The sequence below is a fragment of the Scleropages formosus genome, chromosome 5 (assembly GCF_900964775.1).
Source record: "Scleropages formosus chromosome 5, fSclFor1.1, whole genome shotgun sequence".
NCBI classification, from domain to species: domain Eukaryota; kingdom Metazoa; phylum Chordata; class Actinopteri; order Osteoglossiformes; family Osteoglossidae; genus Scleropages; species Scleropages formosus.
Genome location: NC_041810.1, coordinates 23,949,924 through 23,967,072, shown reverse-complemented (window position 1 = coordinate 23,967,072; position 17,149 = coordinate 23,949,924). Strand labels below are relative to the sequence as shown.

At 47.5% G+C, this 17,149-nt stretch overlaps 2 protein-coding genes across 12 annotated transcripts in view; both read right to left on the bottom strand.

The window, feature by feature from the left end:
- Positions 1-17,149, bottom strand: part of ttll1 (tubulin tyrosine ligase-like family, member 1) — a 917,975-nt gene that overhangs the window by 92,958 nt on the left and 807,868 nt on the right. The gene's annotated exons all lie outside the window — the stretch shown is intronic.
- The window catches only part of LOC108942270 (neuronal cell adhesion molecule-like), a 79,446-nt gene that overhangs the window by 29,339 nt on the left and 32,958 nt on the right, over positions 1-17,149 (bottom strand). For 7 of the 11 annotated variants that reach the window (XM_018765462.2, XM_018765454.2, XM_018765458.2 and 4 more), the window contains exons 3-4: positions 1,350-1,503; positions 255-272 (exon numbers count right to left, since the gene is read on the bottom strand). In XM_018765462.2, coding sequence (XP_018620978.1) covers positions 255-272; positions 1,350-1,416 — 85 coding nt within the window. In that variant the 5' untranslated portion in view covers positions 1,417-1,503. The remainder of the gene's footprint in view (positions 1-254; positions 273-1,349; positions 1,504-17,149) is intronic. The other 4 variants (XM_018765455.2, XM_018765459.2, XM_018765465.2 and 1 more) reach the window with 1 other exon arrangement.

Sequence of the window (17,149 nt, the reverse complement as noted above, 5' to 3'; positions counted from 1 at the left end):
GGCTCAAACAGAACAAGCGGATGTCGCATGCAACGGGGTCATCGATTGGCCCCCAGTGTTTTAACCACGCTAGACTCCTCAGACTGCTTCCGACGCAACACCGAAAACGGAGTCACTTACAAAACGAAAGCAAGTGAACAAACAAGCAAACGAGCAGGCAGTGAAGAACTAAGAGCCATGCAAACCCAACAACAGTTCACTCCATGCTGTGTCCACACGCAGTCCAAGCTCAAAGGAGGTGCAACAGGACTTACATTCTTCTCGAATTTTAGCTTTTATCCCACAAGAATTGGCAGACAAAACAAAGTGAGAGACAAAGTGGAGAAAGGCAGATGTGAGAATCACGGAAAGAGGCTACAAATGCACATCGATGTTTCCTGTGCAGCTCTTTAGTTTGCGTAAAAAAAATTAAAACGGTCAACTGTTTGGTGACCCACAGTAACGCCCTTTTTCTGCACAAGTAAAACAAATAAAAAAATAAATAAAACTTTCAAAGCTAGTTATTAATGAGCGTGTTAGAGGACACTCAACAGTGGTAAATGCTGCAGCATTTGGCCCAAGAGGATGAACGCTATGAAGTGGAGCCACGTCCCACACAACCCAAATTACAAGCACTTTGAATGTCGTGGAATGTTGAATGAAAAGCTTCTCAAATTGTTTTAGTCTTTTACTCGCCCTCAGTGTCATGGACCTTGAGCTTCTTTCCTGTAGCAGTTGCATGTGAGACACGGCAGGGACGCTCGGCTCAAATATCTGGAGGATGTAACTTGTGAAGTCCTTGCGCACCCACAGCATTTCCACTTTTCCCTCCAGTCGACACACCTTCAAATTGCTTTACCTGCTGAGGCCCTCCTTGACCACACAGTGTGCGATTGGACAGGAAGAACAAAGCTCTCGCTTAACAATACCATCACTGGAGCCCAGCGCAGCCCTGAACCAGGAGATGGACTGGGACCCTTATTCTGTTCATGCGGGTCGACTGCAGCCATTCGGATGTTAAGAGTGAAATGGGTTTGATGCCCGTTTGCCACGTTTAGTCCTTGTGAAGTGCAGCTTTCGCTCTAGGTGGTACAGGGAACCCAGTCGTAACTTCCCGACCTTGAAGGTACAGAAGAGCTTCTTGTGTTTGAAGAACACCTTTTCTTTCTACATATCGACCGTTGAGTTGTGCACATAATTACATTCCACTTCATGGTAGCCACGTATAAAGACAGAACATTTTCCAGTGAAAACATCATATGAGATACAGTCAAAGTGTAAAATTTAATATGGGAGACTGTTGCCCAAAAATAGCACAAACACAGAATATGGTGGTAGAAGTTCACTGTCTCTCATTTGCTCGTACTCACAGTCCAGAGGCACCTCCAGCGCCGTGGTCATGACTCCCAGGAACAGTACAAACCACGCCACCCCCATGACTGCGATGAGGCTGAGGGGCTCGTGGTTACGTCCTTCTTCTCTCTTCAGTCACAACAGGGTTTCCGCTCACACAGTCCTAGGCAGCTGAGGACGAGGGAGACTTATGAGCACCCATAATTCCAAAAGACAAGGAAGGGCTGCGGCTCTTGCACCACAACACCGACTAGTGATAGAACACCATCCAGCAGCTGACCAAGTTCATCAATCCTGCAGGAGGCTGCCATATCAACGGGGTCATGCGTGACACACATTCCAAATGGAGCCATGGAGACACACCATCTGGATGTCCCAATGTGTCTGCTGGACACAGAAAGGTTTGTCCACATTCGCCACACACTCCTCACTTTTGAGACTCTACCCCATGAAACATTAAATGATTCGGCCGCTTCTCTGGCTGATGCACCTGCACCTCATGCTCCAGCTATTTGGCCTCTTTGGAACTATGTTGCTTTGAAAAGTCACATACAGAAGTTGTGACTTAACTGAACTGGACTTAAATGCTGTATTTGATACTGTGGACCACAGTATCCTATTCAGTAGACTTGAAAACCCGGTTGGACTAAGGGGCATTGTCCTGAAGTGGTTCCATTCATATTTAGATAAGCATAAACAATTTGTATTGAAATCTGATTACTGCACCCCTTCATTCTAGTCTATGGTTCAATATGGTGTGCCTCAGGGCTCTGTGTGGGGTCCATTATTGTTCTCACTGTATACTGTATGTTACCATTGGGTAACCAACATAACGTTAAGTTTCCACTCATATGCTGATGACACACAGCTCTATGTTTCATTTAAGCCAAATGACCCATCACATGTGGTGTCTTTAGCAAATTGTTTTGCCAATATCAAATTGCAGATTTATAATTTATATATTTGATATTAATAAATAATTTATCTCTGAATGCTAGTAAAACAGAGATACTTGTGGTGGGTGGTGATGCCGAAACTCCTGACACAATCGCAACAATCTTTATCACCAATTGTATAAGCTTCAAGTGTACAAATTGTGTTAAGGACTTGGATATTTTGTTGGATGGAAAACTGTCATTTGTGTATCATGTGGCTACACTGACTATGCTTCCTTCACTTGAGAAATATAGCTGAATTAAGGCAATTCCTGTGTAGACAAGATGCTGAGAAAGTGGTTCATCCTTTTGTCTCAAGTAAGCTGGACTATTGTAATACTTTATTTCGCTGTACATACCAGACTGTATCCAGGCTACAGTTGGTGCAAAATGCTGCTGCGAAAATTGTTACTAGAACTAGGAAGTACAACCATATAACACCAGTACTGAAATCACTCCATTGGTTCCCGGTTACATTTAGAGTTGATTTTAAAATTCTTCTTTTGACCTATAAGGCAGTACATGGCATTTCTCCGGCCTTACCTTTTCGAGATTATTGATTCTTATATTCCAAGACAGTGCCTTTGTTCATTGGATGCGGGTTAGTGTAAAGTACCTGTGATTAATAAGACCTCAGTAGGAGGGGGCGCCTTTAGCTATAGAGCACCTAAACTGTGGAACAGTCTACCAGTTACTGTCAGGAATGCCCCATCTGTTTCAGTCTTCAAATCCATACTAAAGACTGAAATGTTCACACTGGCATAACAATAAGCACTGTAATTCCAGTTGGCTGTACTTTTTCCTTCTGTATTAACGTCTCTAATCTCTTTAAGTCATCATTTACTAACACACACACACACACACATTTTCAGAACCGCTTGTCCCATACGGGGTCACGGGGAACCGGAGCCTACCCGGCAACACAGGGCGTAAGGCCGGAGGGGGAGGGGACACACCCAGGACGGGACGCCAGTCCGTCGCAAGGCACCCCAAGCGGGACTCGAACCCCTGACCCACTGGAGAGCAGGACCTGGTCCAACCCACTGCGCCACCGCGCCCCTCCTCATTTACTAACAGTTTATTAGAATTTTACTAACAGTCTTCTTATTCTTGAAACTAATTTTTCACATGGTGTTTCCAACATGGGTGATGCGGTGGCACAGTGGACTCGGCCAGATCCTGCTCTCTGGTGGGTCTGGGGCTCGAGTCCTGCTTGGGATGCCTTGCAGCAGACTGACACCCTTTCCTGCGTGTGTCCCCTCTCCCTCCAGCCTTGCGCTCTGTGTTGCCGTGTTAGGCTCTGGCTCGCCGCGACAACACTTGGGACAAGCAGTTTCAGACAGTGTGTGTGTTTCCATTACTTTGTCTACCTTGTATCTATTTATATAAGCGCATTTTAGGAACTATACCGTTTAAAACAAACACACATCTGCACATAAATGACTGCAGACTGACTGCAGAAGTAACACTAAAAAAGAGAATTGATACTGACACCCCTCCCCACCTTTATTGAAATGTGTTTTAATGCGTTGATTCCTTCCTCTTTCTGCGACTTTCTTGTTCTCTTGGCACAGACACACACAAATCACACCAGCAGCTTCTTGATGTTTCACGGCGGAGCTGGCTAGTGGCTGCCTTGCCCTGGAGGCATTGGCGCCGAGCTGCACTGGGGTCTCGTCCCATTACTTTCACTTTTCCTCGCTAACTGCTGACCTACAGCCCACAGCAGACGGATTCAAGAATGATTGTCTGCTGGCGCAACCTTAAACGCTGACACCATAGCTAGATGGTGGGGCTACAGACCCCCTGAAGGGCCTTTGGGGGGAAAAGCAGAACACAGGAGCAGAGACTGGGGTCCGAGAACAATGTCTAAAGCAACAGTGAGAACGGTACGGGTCAGAGTCAAAGCCCAGTAGGCATGTGGGAGGCTGTAAAGGTGGAGCCGAAGCACAGCAGACACATGGAGAAGGCTGTAAAGACGGCGCTTCAACGTAGCAGGCCTTCTGTAGAGGCAGTGGAGCATGGCAGCAATTAGTACAGTGTGGTACAGCATGCCCAGAACACCATGAGCACCGCAGAATCAAGGCAAGGGAAGCAAGCCTCATCTGCACACAACACCATGAAGCACCAGGAGCCATGTGAAAGGTGTCAAAGTGGAAGCAACCACAATCTGCTATACTTGATAGGAGGGACATGCTTGTGTGAAAGAACAATGAGGTGGACAGAGTCCCTGGGGTGACTGAATGGACGGATTCCCTGAACGATGCAAGAGTTTCTTCTAAAGCCAAACTGCTTTTCTTTTTAACCCTATTAAATGGAGACAACTGCTCCCTTAACAGAAAACCAAGAAAATGATCTCACAGAGAAGGGAACATCAGACGTGACCAGGGGATCATCAGCTTCCATCCCAAGGTCACATTACTGCAGCAGGTGACACTTTGCAAAGCAGTGTGTGGAGAAAGCGCTACACAGCGATATGGCACAAAAGGACACAAAAATCCTTTCCAAGGTATGAACTCGATGTACGGAAAGGAAGTCCAGTTTATCAGGCTAATGTTATGTTGTTGTGCAGTCCAACCCCCCCGGTATTCCCTGTGATTAAAATAACTTTCCCTTTCTTTCCTTTTTGCCATGCTGGATAGCATAAAATTTAAAAATATTTATTTTCTGGACCTGAAATTTCTACAGAAAAATGGAAATTCCCCACAGGGCAGCAGTACAACAAAGCTAAAGCCACTTAAAGGCAGTCATGATTTATTAAGTTGACAAGAGTAACAGAATAACACAACGTGAATTATTAACAGAATGCGAGTTTCCATTCATATGCCAATGACACACAGCTATATGTTTCATTTAAGCCTGATGATCCATCACATGTGGTGCCTTAGCTAATTGTTTTACCAAATTTTTTTTTCTCTCTAGATGACAATAAAACAGAGGTACTTTTGATGAGTGGTGATGGCAAATTACTTGACACAATCATGCCAATCTTTACCACAAATGGTATAAGCTTCAAGCGTATAGATTGTGTCAAGGATTTGGGTGTCTTGCTGGATGGAAAGCTCATTTGTATCTCGTGTAAATGCTTTGACTAAGTCATGCTTCCTTCAGTTGAGAAACATAGCCAAATTAAGGCAATTCCTATGTAGGCAGGATGCTGAGAAACTGGTTTGTGCTTTCGTTTCAAGCAGGCTGGACTACTGCAATGCTTTACTATCAGGTTGTCCATACCAGACTGTATTCAGGCTAAAGTTGGTACAAAATGCTGCTGGGAGAATTGTCACTAGACCTAGGGAGTAGAACCATATAACACCGGTACTGAAATCGCTGCATTGACTCTTGGTTACGTTTAGAGTTGATTACAAAATCCTGCTTTTGACATATAAGGCAGTGCATGGCATTGCTTTGGCGTACCTTTGTGAGATTATTGATTCTTATATCCCAGGACGATATCTTCGTTCATTGGATGCAGGTTACCTTAAAGTACCTGTGATCAATAAGACCTCAGTAGGAGCCTTTAGCTATAGATACTAGCTAACAGTCTACCAGTTACTATCAGAAATGCTCCGTCTGTTTCTGTCTTCAAATCCAGACTAAAGACTTACATGTTCACTTGGGCATTTCACCTCGAAATTTAATTCCACTTGGCTGTGTTTCTGTTTTCCCCACCTCTGTACCAAAGCATATAAAATGTTTTTGTTTAAGTTATAGGTTACTAACAATTTCTTCTTGTTGAGCATTGTCTCCCTACATAAGACCTGAGGAGGCTGAACAGCGGGTAGAGAAGCATCCCATGCCAACTGAATATGATGACCAACTGCCGTGATAGACGAGACGTACCTTCCTGAACTGGGAAAAAAAGGTACCATACAGCAACAATGCCCCTGTTACCTGTAATCTGACTTAGAAGTCCTGTTTAATCTAAAATGCCCAGGAGGGGTGAGCAGCCACTGGCACTTGGACCCCCAAGAGGTTTTTTCTCCCTCGATTTTCGGTAGGGAGTTTTTGTTCCTTTCTTCCATGGTCAATACGCATACTTACTGCTCTATAAAATGCATTGTATTACGATACTCTGTAGTCAACTGTCTTCTTTGTTTCTTTGTTCTGATGTATTTGTTTTTTTATTTGCCTTATGCCTATGTTAAAGTGCTCTGTGTCACTGCGTGAGAAGGTAAATTGAATTGAACAGAAGCGAATTGAATAACTGTCCCAAGTTGGGCCTCTTTCTCTTACCACAATTTAGTAACGTGGTTTTAAGAGTCTATTACAATTTAGTTACGGTGTGATTACAGTATTTGTCACTCTCCCAGACAGATCTCACATATCTGGTGATTAATGTTTCTCAGCTTCAGCTTTTTTGTTTAAAATTCAATGGTCTTGAGGTGAAGAGCATCCAGAGATTCCACAGCACAGGAACACGGAGGAACTCCAATGAGAGCTGGACAAGCGAGCGCTCCAGGTGCAGTATTTGCAGAGCAACATCTGTGTCTCTGACAACTGGTCCCTTTTCCAGGATGACGAGGACACACACCTCTGCCCTCCTCACACAGCAACATCAGCTCAAGAGCCACAGACCCAGAGTGGCCCTCAGAGACTGACAGATTACATGTCATCCAACATGGCTCTGGGGGAGGGGGGGGGGGGGGGATAACAGGAGAGAAGGAAGAGAAGGGCAATTCTAATTATCGTTTGCTTTGAAGCATGAAACATAGCAGAAGGCGTTCTTCCTAAATGGTGACCTAAGAGGCATGAGCTTTAAAAGAGGACATCGGATTTGTTCACTCTTGCTGCAGTGAGAAGGACAGAGCCACTGGGAAATGTCACGGCGACAAAGACCAAGTGACCACACCTCCACCAGCAGATGGGCTCCTTCCTATTTGAGTTCACTGAACTGCCTGTGTTCTTCACTTTTCCTCTACTTCTCAGAGTGTATTGAGCTCTTCTCGCTTTGTTGGCTCCTGTTCAGTCAATGAGTTTATTGTCCCTTTGGACACAGTAACCCATTTTGCTGACGGCTAAAAACTGGTCAGAAAGACGGTGCTGAAGCAGCAATGACCTTGGGGTAAGGCACTGTAAGTGGAGTGGAATGGACAGAGGACAGGGGCTGAGAGGTGGAACACTTCCTGTAAAGAACCACAGTCCTGGAGAGAGCGAAGAGAGCATTCCAGCTCCAGCTCCAGTTCCAGCTCCAGCTCCAGCTCCAGCTGAGAATGGCGACTCGCACCCTGGGCCAGTGGTGTAGTTTTGAAAGGGATTTCACACTACACTGACTGCATAAATGGGCCATCTGTCAACCCTGAGCCAGTAAATTATTACGCTGATTTTCCCGAAGACAAAGAGGGATACAGGTGAAGACACTTAACGAGTGTGGTTCAACACTACGATATTACACCTATCTGCTGTAGAGTGCTCTGTACTCTATGCGTTTCACTGTAAACAAACAAAGCAACTTGAAGCCCTTGGTGGCCCAACACAAGGAATCTTAGCTGAAGAGGCCCTCTGGGCAACTTTATGGGGAGTCACCAGTCGAGGAGAACAGGCCAGCCTAGGAACAGGTTCAGGTAGCTTGCTAGCCTCAGCGGCGCTGCCTATGGGCTGGAGAAGCGCAGTCCCACAGAGCTCAAAGGAGTGGCTCCTCCGACTGGCACCAGTTGAACCCGTCACTGAACACACCACCCATCTTACATTTATTCATTTAGCAGACTCTTTTCTCCAAAGCGACAGAAATCTCATAGAAAATACAGACACTGTCTACATACGTGTCATGACTACGCCTGCACCTCAGCTGATAGCACCTGACGATCACCAAGCACCTGACTCACCACACACCCTTTAAAAGACCCTCCTCAGCTCCCATACCTTTGCGGAATCTTGTCTGAGACAACCATCCTATTGCACCATGTCCTGCTCTCCTCCATCCCTTGTCTCCTGTCTCCGTTTTCCGGTTTTTGACCCTTCGCTTCGTCCGCTGACCATGTCCTTGGATCCTCACTCCCACTCTGTCCGCCGATCAACCGACCCTTCGCCTGTCCCCGACAACGAGAATTTGCCTGACTCCTCAGTACCAGATGAACGATCCTGCACTTGGGTCCAACTGTCCCAGATTCCTCAGTTCTGCGTGACAAAAGATTCTGCCTTTAAACACATGGACCCAGCAACATCCGAACATCTGCGAAAAGCACTGGATACGCTCCAACGCAACTTGAACCCGGAAGCAAAACCCAAGCCCACAAAGACGCGAACCTCCCTCCATTTTCGTGTTTCGCCACCAGAGGTTCCACGTTCCACGGGTGAATCTTTTGGCTGCCTCACAAGCCAAGGAACAGGAGCTGGATCAGTACATACAGTTGGCGATAGCTCTGGATAATCAGTTCCACAAGCGTTCGCCACAACCTCCACTGACCACCAGAAAAAACTCCACACCCTTACGGGTCAGACGAGGACATCTGACTCGCATTGAAAGGCAACGATGCCTCCGAGAGGATCTTTGCCTTTATTGTGGAAGAGTCGGACATTCCTTAGCAGTCTGCCCGGAGAGGTCCATCACAGGGGAGCCTCGAGCTAGCCATCCCAAGGTGAGTAGACCCCTCCAGTCAGTCCCTCAACTCAGCATTCCTATTGTCCTAACGTGGGAGTTGCGCCAGGTGGTCACACACGCATTTGTAAATTCTGGAGCGGCTAGTAGTTTCATGGATGCCGTTTTTGCAGAGGCACATGGCATTCCCACGCACCGCGTGAGGTCACGGTAAAAGTGCTCGATGGGCAACCACTAGGGACCAGGGTGGTGGATACCAAAACAGTGGGGATAGGCCTCCAGACAGGGGAGCGTCATGTGGAGAACATCTCTTTTTTTATTATTAGGACCCCTGACATCCTGGTGATTTTGGGGTACACCGGGCTGGCCGCGCACAACCCAGTGTTTTCATGGAGTTCCGGGAACTGATATCGTGGGGAAAGCAATGCGCCTCCTCTTGCCTTACTTTGCCTTGTGGAGCCACATTGATAGAAAGCCCCGACTCCACACAGCCTCTGACGGTGCCAGAGGACTATACAGACCTCGCCGAGGTCTTTAGTAAAGCCCGAGCGTCTGCCCTCCCACCGCATCGTCCATGGAACTGCGCTATTGACCTTCTGCCTGGAAATACGCCCCCCCGGGGCTGCGTTTACCCACTGTTGCTGTCCGAATAGAAGGCCATGGAGACATACTTGACCGAGGCCCTGTCCTTAGGAATTAAAAGGCCGTCCACATCACCGGCATCCGCCGGGTTCTCTCTTGTGGAAAAGAAAGAGGGTGGCCTCCGCCCTTGCATAGATTACAGGGGTCTTCACGAGATCAGTGTTCTATATCCACATCCCCCGCCTTTGATCACCGCCGCGCTCGAACAGGTACATGGCGCACAGGTTTTTACCAATCTGGACTTACGCAGTGCATATAACCTCATCCGAATAAGAGAGGGGGATGAGTGGAAAACTGCGTTTAGTACCACCACTATGAGTACTTAGTCATACCGTTTGGGTTAGCCAACGCCCCCTCCGTCTTCCAGGCTTTGGTTGGGTGATTTAGTGAACAAATGCATCCAAGTATACTTAGACAATATCCTGGTGTTCTCACCTTCGATGGCCGAACACGTAACGCATGTCAGACAAATGCTCAGTTGCCTCCTAGCCAATGGCCTTTTTGTCAAGGGGGAAAAATGCGTATTTCACCAGGAGTGGGTCTCTTTCCTGGGCTTCATCCTTGGTCCTGACAGGATGGAGATGGATCCGGCGAAGGCCCAGGCTGTGCTGGATTGGCCCCATCCGGCCACTGTGAAGGCCCTACAACGCTTTCTGGGGTTTGTGAAATTTTACCGCCTTTCATTCATGGATTCAGCAGCCTCCTGGCACCCCTCACCTTGTTGCTCAAGGGCAAACAGTCCCAGCTCTCCTGGTCCAAGGAAGCCTGTGAGGCCTTCCAGGATCTCAAGTGGCGGTTCGTGACCCCTCCGATACTCAAGCATCCTGACCCGTCACTGCCGTTTGTAGTGGAGGTAGATGCCTTGACCATAGGGGTCGGGGCAGTGTTGTCACAGAGACAGGGAACACCAACCAAACTCTTTCCATGTGCATACATCTTCTGGAAATTGTCACCCGCTGAGCGAAACTATGACATTGGTAACAGGGAACTGTTAGCAATTTAACTGGCGCTAGAGGAGTGGAGGCACTGGTTGGAGGGGGCTGCTCACCCGTTCTTAGTACTGACGGATCACAGGAACCTTGAGAACCTTAAGGCCTCCTGTAGACTCAATCCGCGACAAGCCCGTTGGGCTCTTTTCTTTACCAGATTCAGGTTCACCGTCTCTTACCGTCCCAGTTCCAAGAACACCAAGGCGGACACCCTGTCTAGGCTGTACGACAAGGACCTGACTCCAGACGCACCCGAGCCCATCCTGCCCAGCACCTGCTTCGTGGGCCCCGTTCATTGGCAGTTCACGCAGAACCTCCAGCAGGCCCAGACGGAGGAACCCAGCCCGGCCGACACCCCCGAAGGTAAAGAGTACGTTCCTCCCAGGATACGGTCCCAGCTACTCCGTTGGGCACACGACACCCCAGCCACGGGCCATCCAGGGGCTTGACGGACCCTGACTCTGCTCAAGAAGAAGTACTGGTGGCCCTCTCTACGGGAGGATGTACAGGAATTTGTAGAGGCGTGCGATGTATGTACCCAGTCTAGGACCCCAAACCAGAAATCTGGAGGGTTGTTGGAGCCCCTTCTGGTTCTAGCCAGGCCGTGGTCTCATGTAGAGGTGGATTTTCTGACGGACCTACCGCCCTCTTAAGGCCATACAGTAATCTTGGTAGTGCTGGACAGGTTCTCTAAGTCAAGTCGTCTGCTTCCTTTGCCCCAACTCCCCACTGCCCTGGCCACGGCTGAGCTTCTGTTTCAGAATGTCTTCCGGATCTTCAGGTTACCCGAGGACATTGTCTCCGACCGGGGTCCTCAGTTCGTGTCCAGGGTCTGGAGGGTGTGAGCCTCACGTTAGGGTACCATCCTCAGGCCTACGGACAAGTGGAGCAGCTGAACCAAGACCTTGGCCGCTTCCTGAGGAGCTACTGTGGGAAGGACCAAGACCAGTGGTCGTGTTTCCTGCCCTGGGCCGAATACACCCATAAATCCCTGTCTCACTCCTCCACAGGCCTGTCCCCTTTCTAGTGCATCCTTGGTTACCAGCCTCCCTTGTTCCTCTGGCACCCTGCTGCCTCAGAGGTTCCTGCTATGGATTCCTGGTACCTGCAAAGCAAGACAGCCTGGCGAGTGGTGAGAGACCACCTCCAACAAAGCGTCCACCGGTATAAAGCTGATGCGGACCGACACCGCCGCACCTTGTTCTTTCAGCCTGGGCAACGGGTATGGCTATCCACTAGAGACACTCGCTTGAAACTGCCCTCCAAGAAGCTCAGCCCCCAGTTGATAGGCCCATATAGAATCCTCCAGAAAATCACCCCAGTCACTTACCGGTTGCAGTTGCCACCGCACTTGCGCATCAACCCCACGTTTCATGTCTCCCTTCTCAAGCCCTACAGTACTTCTATGCTCCAAGCCAACCAGGGTGACCTGACACCCCCTCCGCTGGATGTAGATAGGGATGATGTCTACACCATTCATGCCCTCCTGGATTCCCAGCGCTGACGCAGAGGGCTGTACTACCTGGTGGACTGGGAGGGTTATGGACTGGAGGAATGTAGCTGGGTGCTGGTTTGTGACATCCTCGACCCATCGCTCCTTACCGATTTCCACCGGGATCATTTGGATAAGCCGGCGCATCGTCCCAGGGGGCCGCCCTCCTTCGAGACGTCGCAGGGCGGCTGGAGCCACTCGTTGGGGGGGGGGGGGGGGGGGGGGGGGAGTACTGTCACGACCACACCCGCACCTCAATTGACAGCACCTGATGATCACCAAGCACCTGACTCACCACACACCCTTTAACAGACCCTCCTCAGCTCCCATACCTTTGCGGAATCTTGTCTGAGACAACCGTCCTATTGCACCATGTCCTGCTCTCCTCCATCCCTTGTCTCCTGTGTCCGTTCTCCGGTTTTCGACCCTTTGCTTCGTCCCCTGACCACGTCCTTGGATCCTCGCTCCCACTCCGTCCGCCGATCGACTGACCCTTCGCCTGTCCCCGACAACGAGAATTCACCTGATCCCTCAGTAACAGACGATCCTGCACTTGGGTCCAACCATTCCGAATTCCTCAGTTCCACATGACATTACGTAAATTCGACTTGCATAAATCTGGATTCACATAAAAAATTTCCGGCACACACATTTACGGATAGCACTTACGCAAAACATCTGAAATACCTTGAACGCAAGTCAGCATAGTCAGACAAGGTAAGAAGCTGCATCTTCCCAGTTCTTGCATGTTTTGAGCCATGAATGCATCTCCTCTCGTTAGTGTAGTGCTTTTTTCACATATTTTTTACCCATTTCATTATTCGCAATGCCTGGCGGTCAACGTGCACTTGAAGGATTCACTTACTGCTGAATCTCTATCCACATTTAAAAAGGGTCTTAAACCTCACCTCATCCAGACTCACTTCATTGATGATCTACTGAGTTCATGTAACGTGTAAATGTTCATGCACTATAACTTTGAGATCATGCCTCTTAAACAATGGAAAAACCTTCACGCTACTACTCATGTAATGTCACGTATATGTTTATATATATTAAAAAAAATACTAGGAAGGAATAGTGAATATTCAGATAGTTTTATACAGCTACTCATGTGATGAACATTGGTTCATATGGTGGAAATAAACTCACTGCACTTAAGAATAACGCATCTGCATCTCTCTTTCTGCTAATGTAATGCACACATTATATTTTCTACGAGATGTACATCGCTTTGGAGAAAACTGTCTGCGAAATGAATAAATGTAATGTATGTAAATGATAGTGTTCACAACAGGAAGATGGGCCAGATGGAAGGTGACAGATCTCTGTTTTGGAGAGGTTGAGTTATAAGTGGTGATCAGACATCCAGACAGATATGTCCGATAGGCAGGCAGCGATGAGTGAAGAAATGTCTGTTGCTCCAGGTGGAAATGAGAGGAAGAGCTGGGTATCACTGCTGTAGCAAGTGACACCTTGACATGAGAGTCATGCCTTCAAGTTATTATTACTGTTATTTTGCTATTTACTGCTGTCATTTCTTTGCATGTTTAAGAACTTCATGAAGGAGTTCTAATGATGTGACACTAGAGGTTTCTACTCAAGGAGGAGCTCAGTGGTACCCAGAGCTCACTGGTACCCAGAGCTCACTGGAGATGATCATTAACCCATCCACATGGAAGACACCTGGTGGCACCAACACCTGGCATTCCACCAACATGGCATAGCAGCATGTGTCCATGTATGCCACTTGGTCTCCTTGTTAGCTTTGACAGCAGAGAGATGGACAAAATGACAACCACTGTTAAGGACTCATCCAGGGCCCAAAAAAAGTGCTGGACATCATGGAAGCCAAACATAACATTTACCTTTTGGTTTTTTCATTTTAATTGCATCTGAAAGATAAAAGTTGCATAACTGAAATGTATTAATTTCCAAACACTCAATGTTCATTCCTTTCAGGTTTCAAGACCACAATAAAGCATCTATTTGTAATTTGAGAAACATCTGAGGGCAGTTAACAATTGAGAGGCTTAAGAGAAAATAATGAGTATGGAAACGGATTCCCAACTTTTACGCCCAGTACATTCAACTTTGGCAAAAAAGAAGAGAAGGATGTAAATTCTAGACTAATTCCATGTTTGTCACAAGACGCAGATCTGCCTCTCTTCAAGAAAACAAGAGCAGAAATGGTCCTGCGTGCAGCAAACACCCTCCCCCATCATTCAGAGACAAACAAAACATCTTTTTCCTCCGTCTGCATCCGCAGAATGCAAATCTGCTGGGCGACTTCACAGAGACCCTCTTTGGTATTCAAACGAAAGACAGCATGTATGCATGAGGAAAGCGTAAAACGAACAAGGAGAAGAATGGAATCCACACACACACACACACACACACACACTCATGGCCCTTCAGTACTAGTTACAGTAGACCAGCATCCTACAGGCAGACAAGCACACAAACACACTTGCTCTTATGGCCCTTCAATACCAGTTACAGTAGGCCGGCATCCTGCAGACACACACACAGTGTTGACCAAAGGTTTCCTGGCCATACACCATGTTGTCATAAGTAGAATTCCTGCTTTACTATATGCAGATACCGCATTATTTTGGGATCTCTTTCCATCCCCCATTACCCTGGAGTCTTGCACATACTGTACATTACTTGATGGAAGATAAGGAGGAAAATTTTCATGTGAATAAGAACTAATCAAATGAACTGCAGTTGCGAGCACCCACAGCTCACTCAGCACACACTCCTCCTTTACACATATTCTTCAGAGTCATTGCAAGAGCAATGCACAAGTCCTCAGCCCCTAGGAGCCATTAAGTGTTCGTTTGCCATGTGCTGTTCAGGAGGACGAAGGGCTCCTCTGATGTCATGTGTCATTTTCTCTAGTAGGGACCATGAATAGTGACCCCGTCTTCTCCTAAGAGGATGAACACGAACATGCTGGTGTAGGTTGAGAACCACGTAGAGCCCCACTCATTGCATATTGCAGGCACAAACACACAGGTATATTGTGAACACACACTGCAAACACACGTAGGTACACTGTACGCATGCACACACACTCAAAGCACTTACCGTATACCCAAGAACAAATCCACCACAGCAACTAAAATAGAAAACTTGGTCTTTTCGACATTCACTCACCAGCCACTTTTTAGGTACACCTTGCTAGAACTGGGTGGGTCCTGCTTTTGCCTCCAGAACAGCAAGAATTCAGAAAGAGGGTACCTGGACACACCCACAGTGTTCTTGGCCCATGCTGACTTTTACTTGCAATTGCATTCCATGCCTAAAATACTCTATTGCCTTGAACAGTAGGGACTGTGCCAGACAGCGGAAAAAAGTGAAGGCACTGCCATGTTTATGTGATGACGTGTTCTGTGACATGGTACATCAGCCTGCTGGGAGTTCCAATCTGAGAAAGAACAGGCTGGTCAGAAGGAATGCACCTAAGGGTTGGCCCTGTGAAAAAAATCTTCCCAATTTTCTCTGTTTTGGAACTTTTCAACATTAAGAAGCACCCTTTAAGGGTTGCTCCTTAGTTCCCTACGCTGAGCAGAGACTTCCCTGTCCCTGACCTCTCTCAATCCAATATCCCAACCAGAATATGGAGATTAGTGTTATGTAACTCACAAAATTGTGTTGAAGGAAACAAACTTCATGCCTACAGCATTGGCGAGCCAAGCTGAGGGGTATCAACTGAACCAAACTGAAACATCAGAATCATTGTGTGTCATGGATTAAGGAATATGGGAGCCGTGCAGATAAAGTACCCCTGGGAAAGGGGGGAGTAGGGTAGGCAGGAGAGGGAGATGTGGGAACAGCCTAGCAGAGGAGTGTGGTGGGAAGCAGACCGAGTCCAGTCAAGTAGCCTCTCCTCCTCTGCATTCATGGACCTTCATGAAAGACCCTTCTTGTGTGGCTCCCACCTCACCTGGCCATCTGAAAGGTCACGTCAGTAGAGGTCCTTTCCCCCTCAGCTCCCTGCTCCGGTATCTCAGCCCCTCTGCTCAATCAAGTGCACATATATCTGGCTGCCAGAAAACACAAATCAAAGAGCCCCGGAGGAGCAGAAACTCCTGAAAACCCCTCTTTGTTACTCGGGGCTTTGGCCCTTACAGGCTAGACTAGAGGGAACACTGGATGAGGGTGTCTGTGGAGGCCCCTTCCCAGTTCCACTTTGTTTCCTTTGTGTGCACAGCTCGCAAACTGCATTGCTCTCTCTAGAAGTGATTGTATCTGCATTGTAAGTTAGCAGATAAAAGAGCATACAGTGAGTTCTTCAAGTTCAGCGGCATGGAGAAACTGAAAATGTAGTGCATGGAGAGAAGACGACAGGAACGTCTCAACATTTCAGTATCCTAAAGCGAGCCAAAAGAAAACAAATTACTGTTAAACTAACATGACATCTCAAGAGGTCTTTGAACAGGAAAAGAGCACTGAAAGCAATGTACAACAAACACCATACATATCTCAGATTCATAGAGAAGTTACTCCACAGGACAGCTGTGATGTCAGAATCAGAATTAAATTTATTTAGCCAAGTATGCACACACATACATGGAATTTGGCTTCAGTTCCCAATGGCTCATAGTGTAGAGTACACGTACACACACACACACACACACACACACACACACACACAGCTTGACTGAAACCACTTGTCCCCAGGGGGGTTGCAGTGAACCAGAGCCTAACCCAGCAACACAGGATGCAATGCTGGAGGGAGAGGGGACACACCCACAACAGGACGCCAGTCCATCACAAGGCACCCCAAGCAGGACTTGAACCCAAGACCCACCAGGGACTAGGCAGAGGCCAAACTTACTGCACCACTGCATCCCCCTAGTGTAGAGCAGACCAAAAAAAAAAAAACACAACATATATACACACATATAAACATACTTACATACATACAACATCTCAGTGTCAATGTACCTGCTCTGCTGAGGAGCAGCATGTGAAAATGAATCCTTTCTCACTCAGTGAGAGCTTCAGAAAGCATGACATGCCCACTGCCCCTGAGGACAACAGCCACGTTTCAACGTTGTGCGGCAGCGGGGATTTGTGCTCTTCCTCTGCAGTAAAAGCCACTCTAAGGTTTACAGCCAAATAGAAGGTTATGAAGAAATCTTCCATATCAGCTACTGTTTGTGTGAACAGGCTCCAGCACACATCAAGTGAAAAAACAAAGAACGAGCATTTT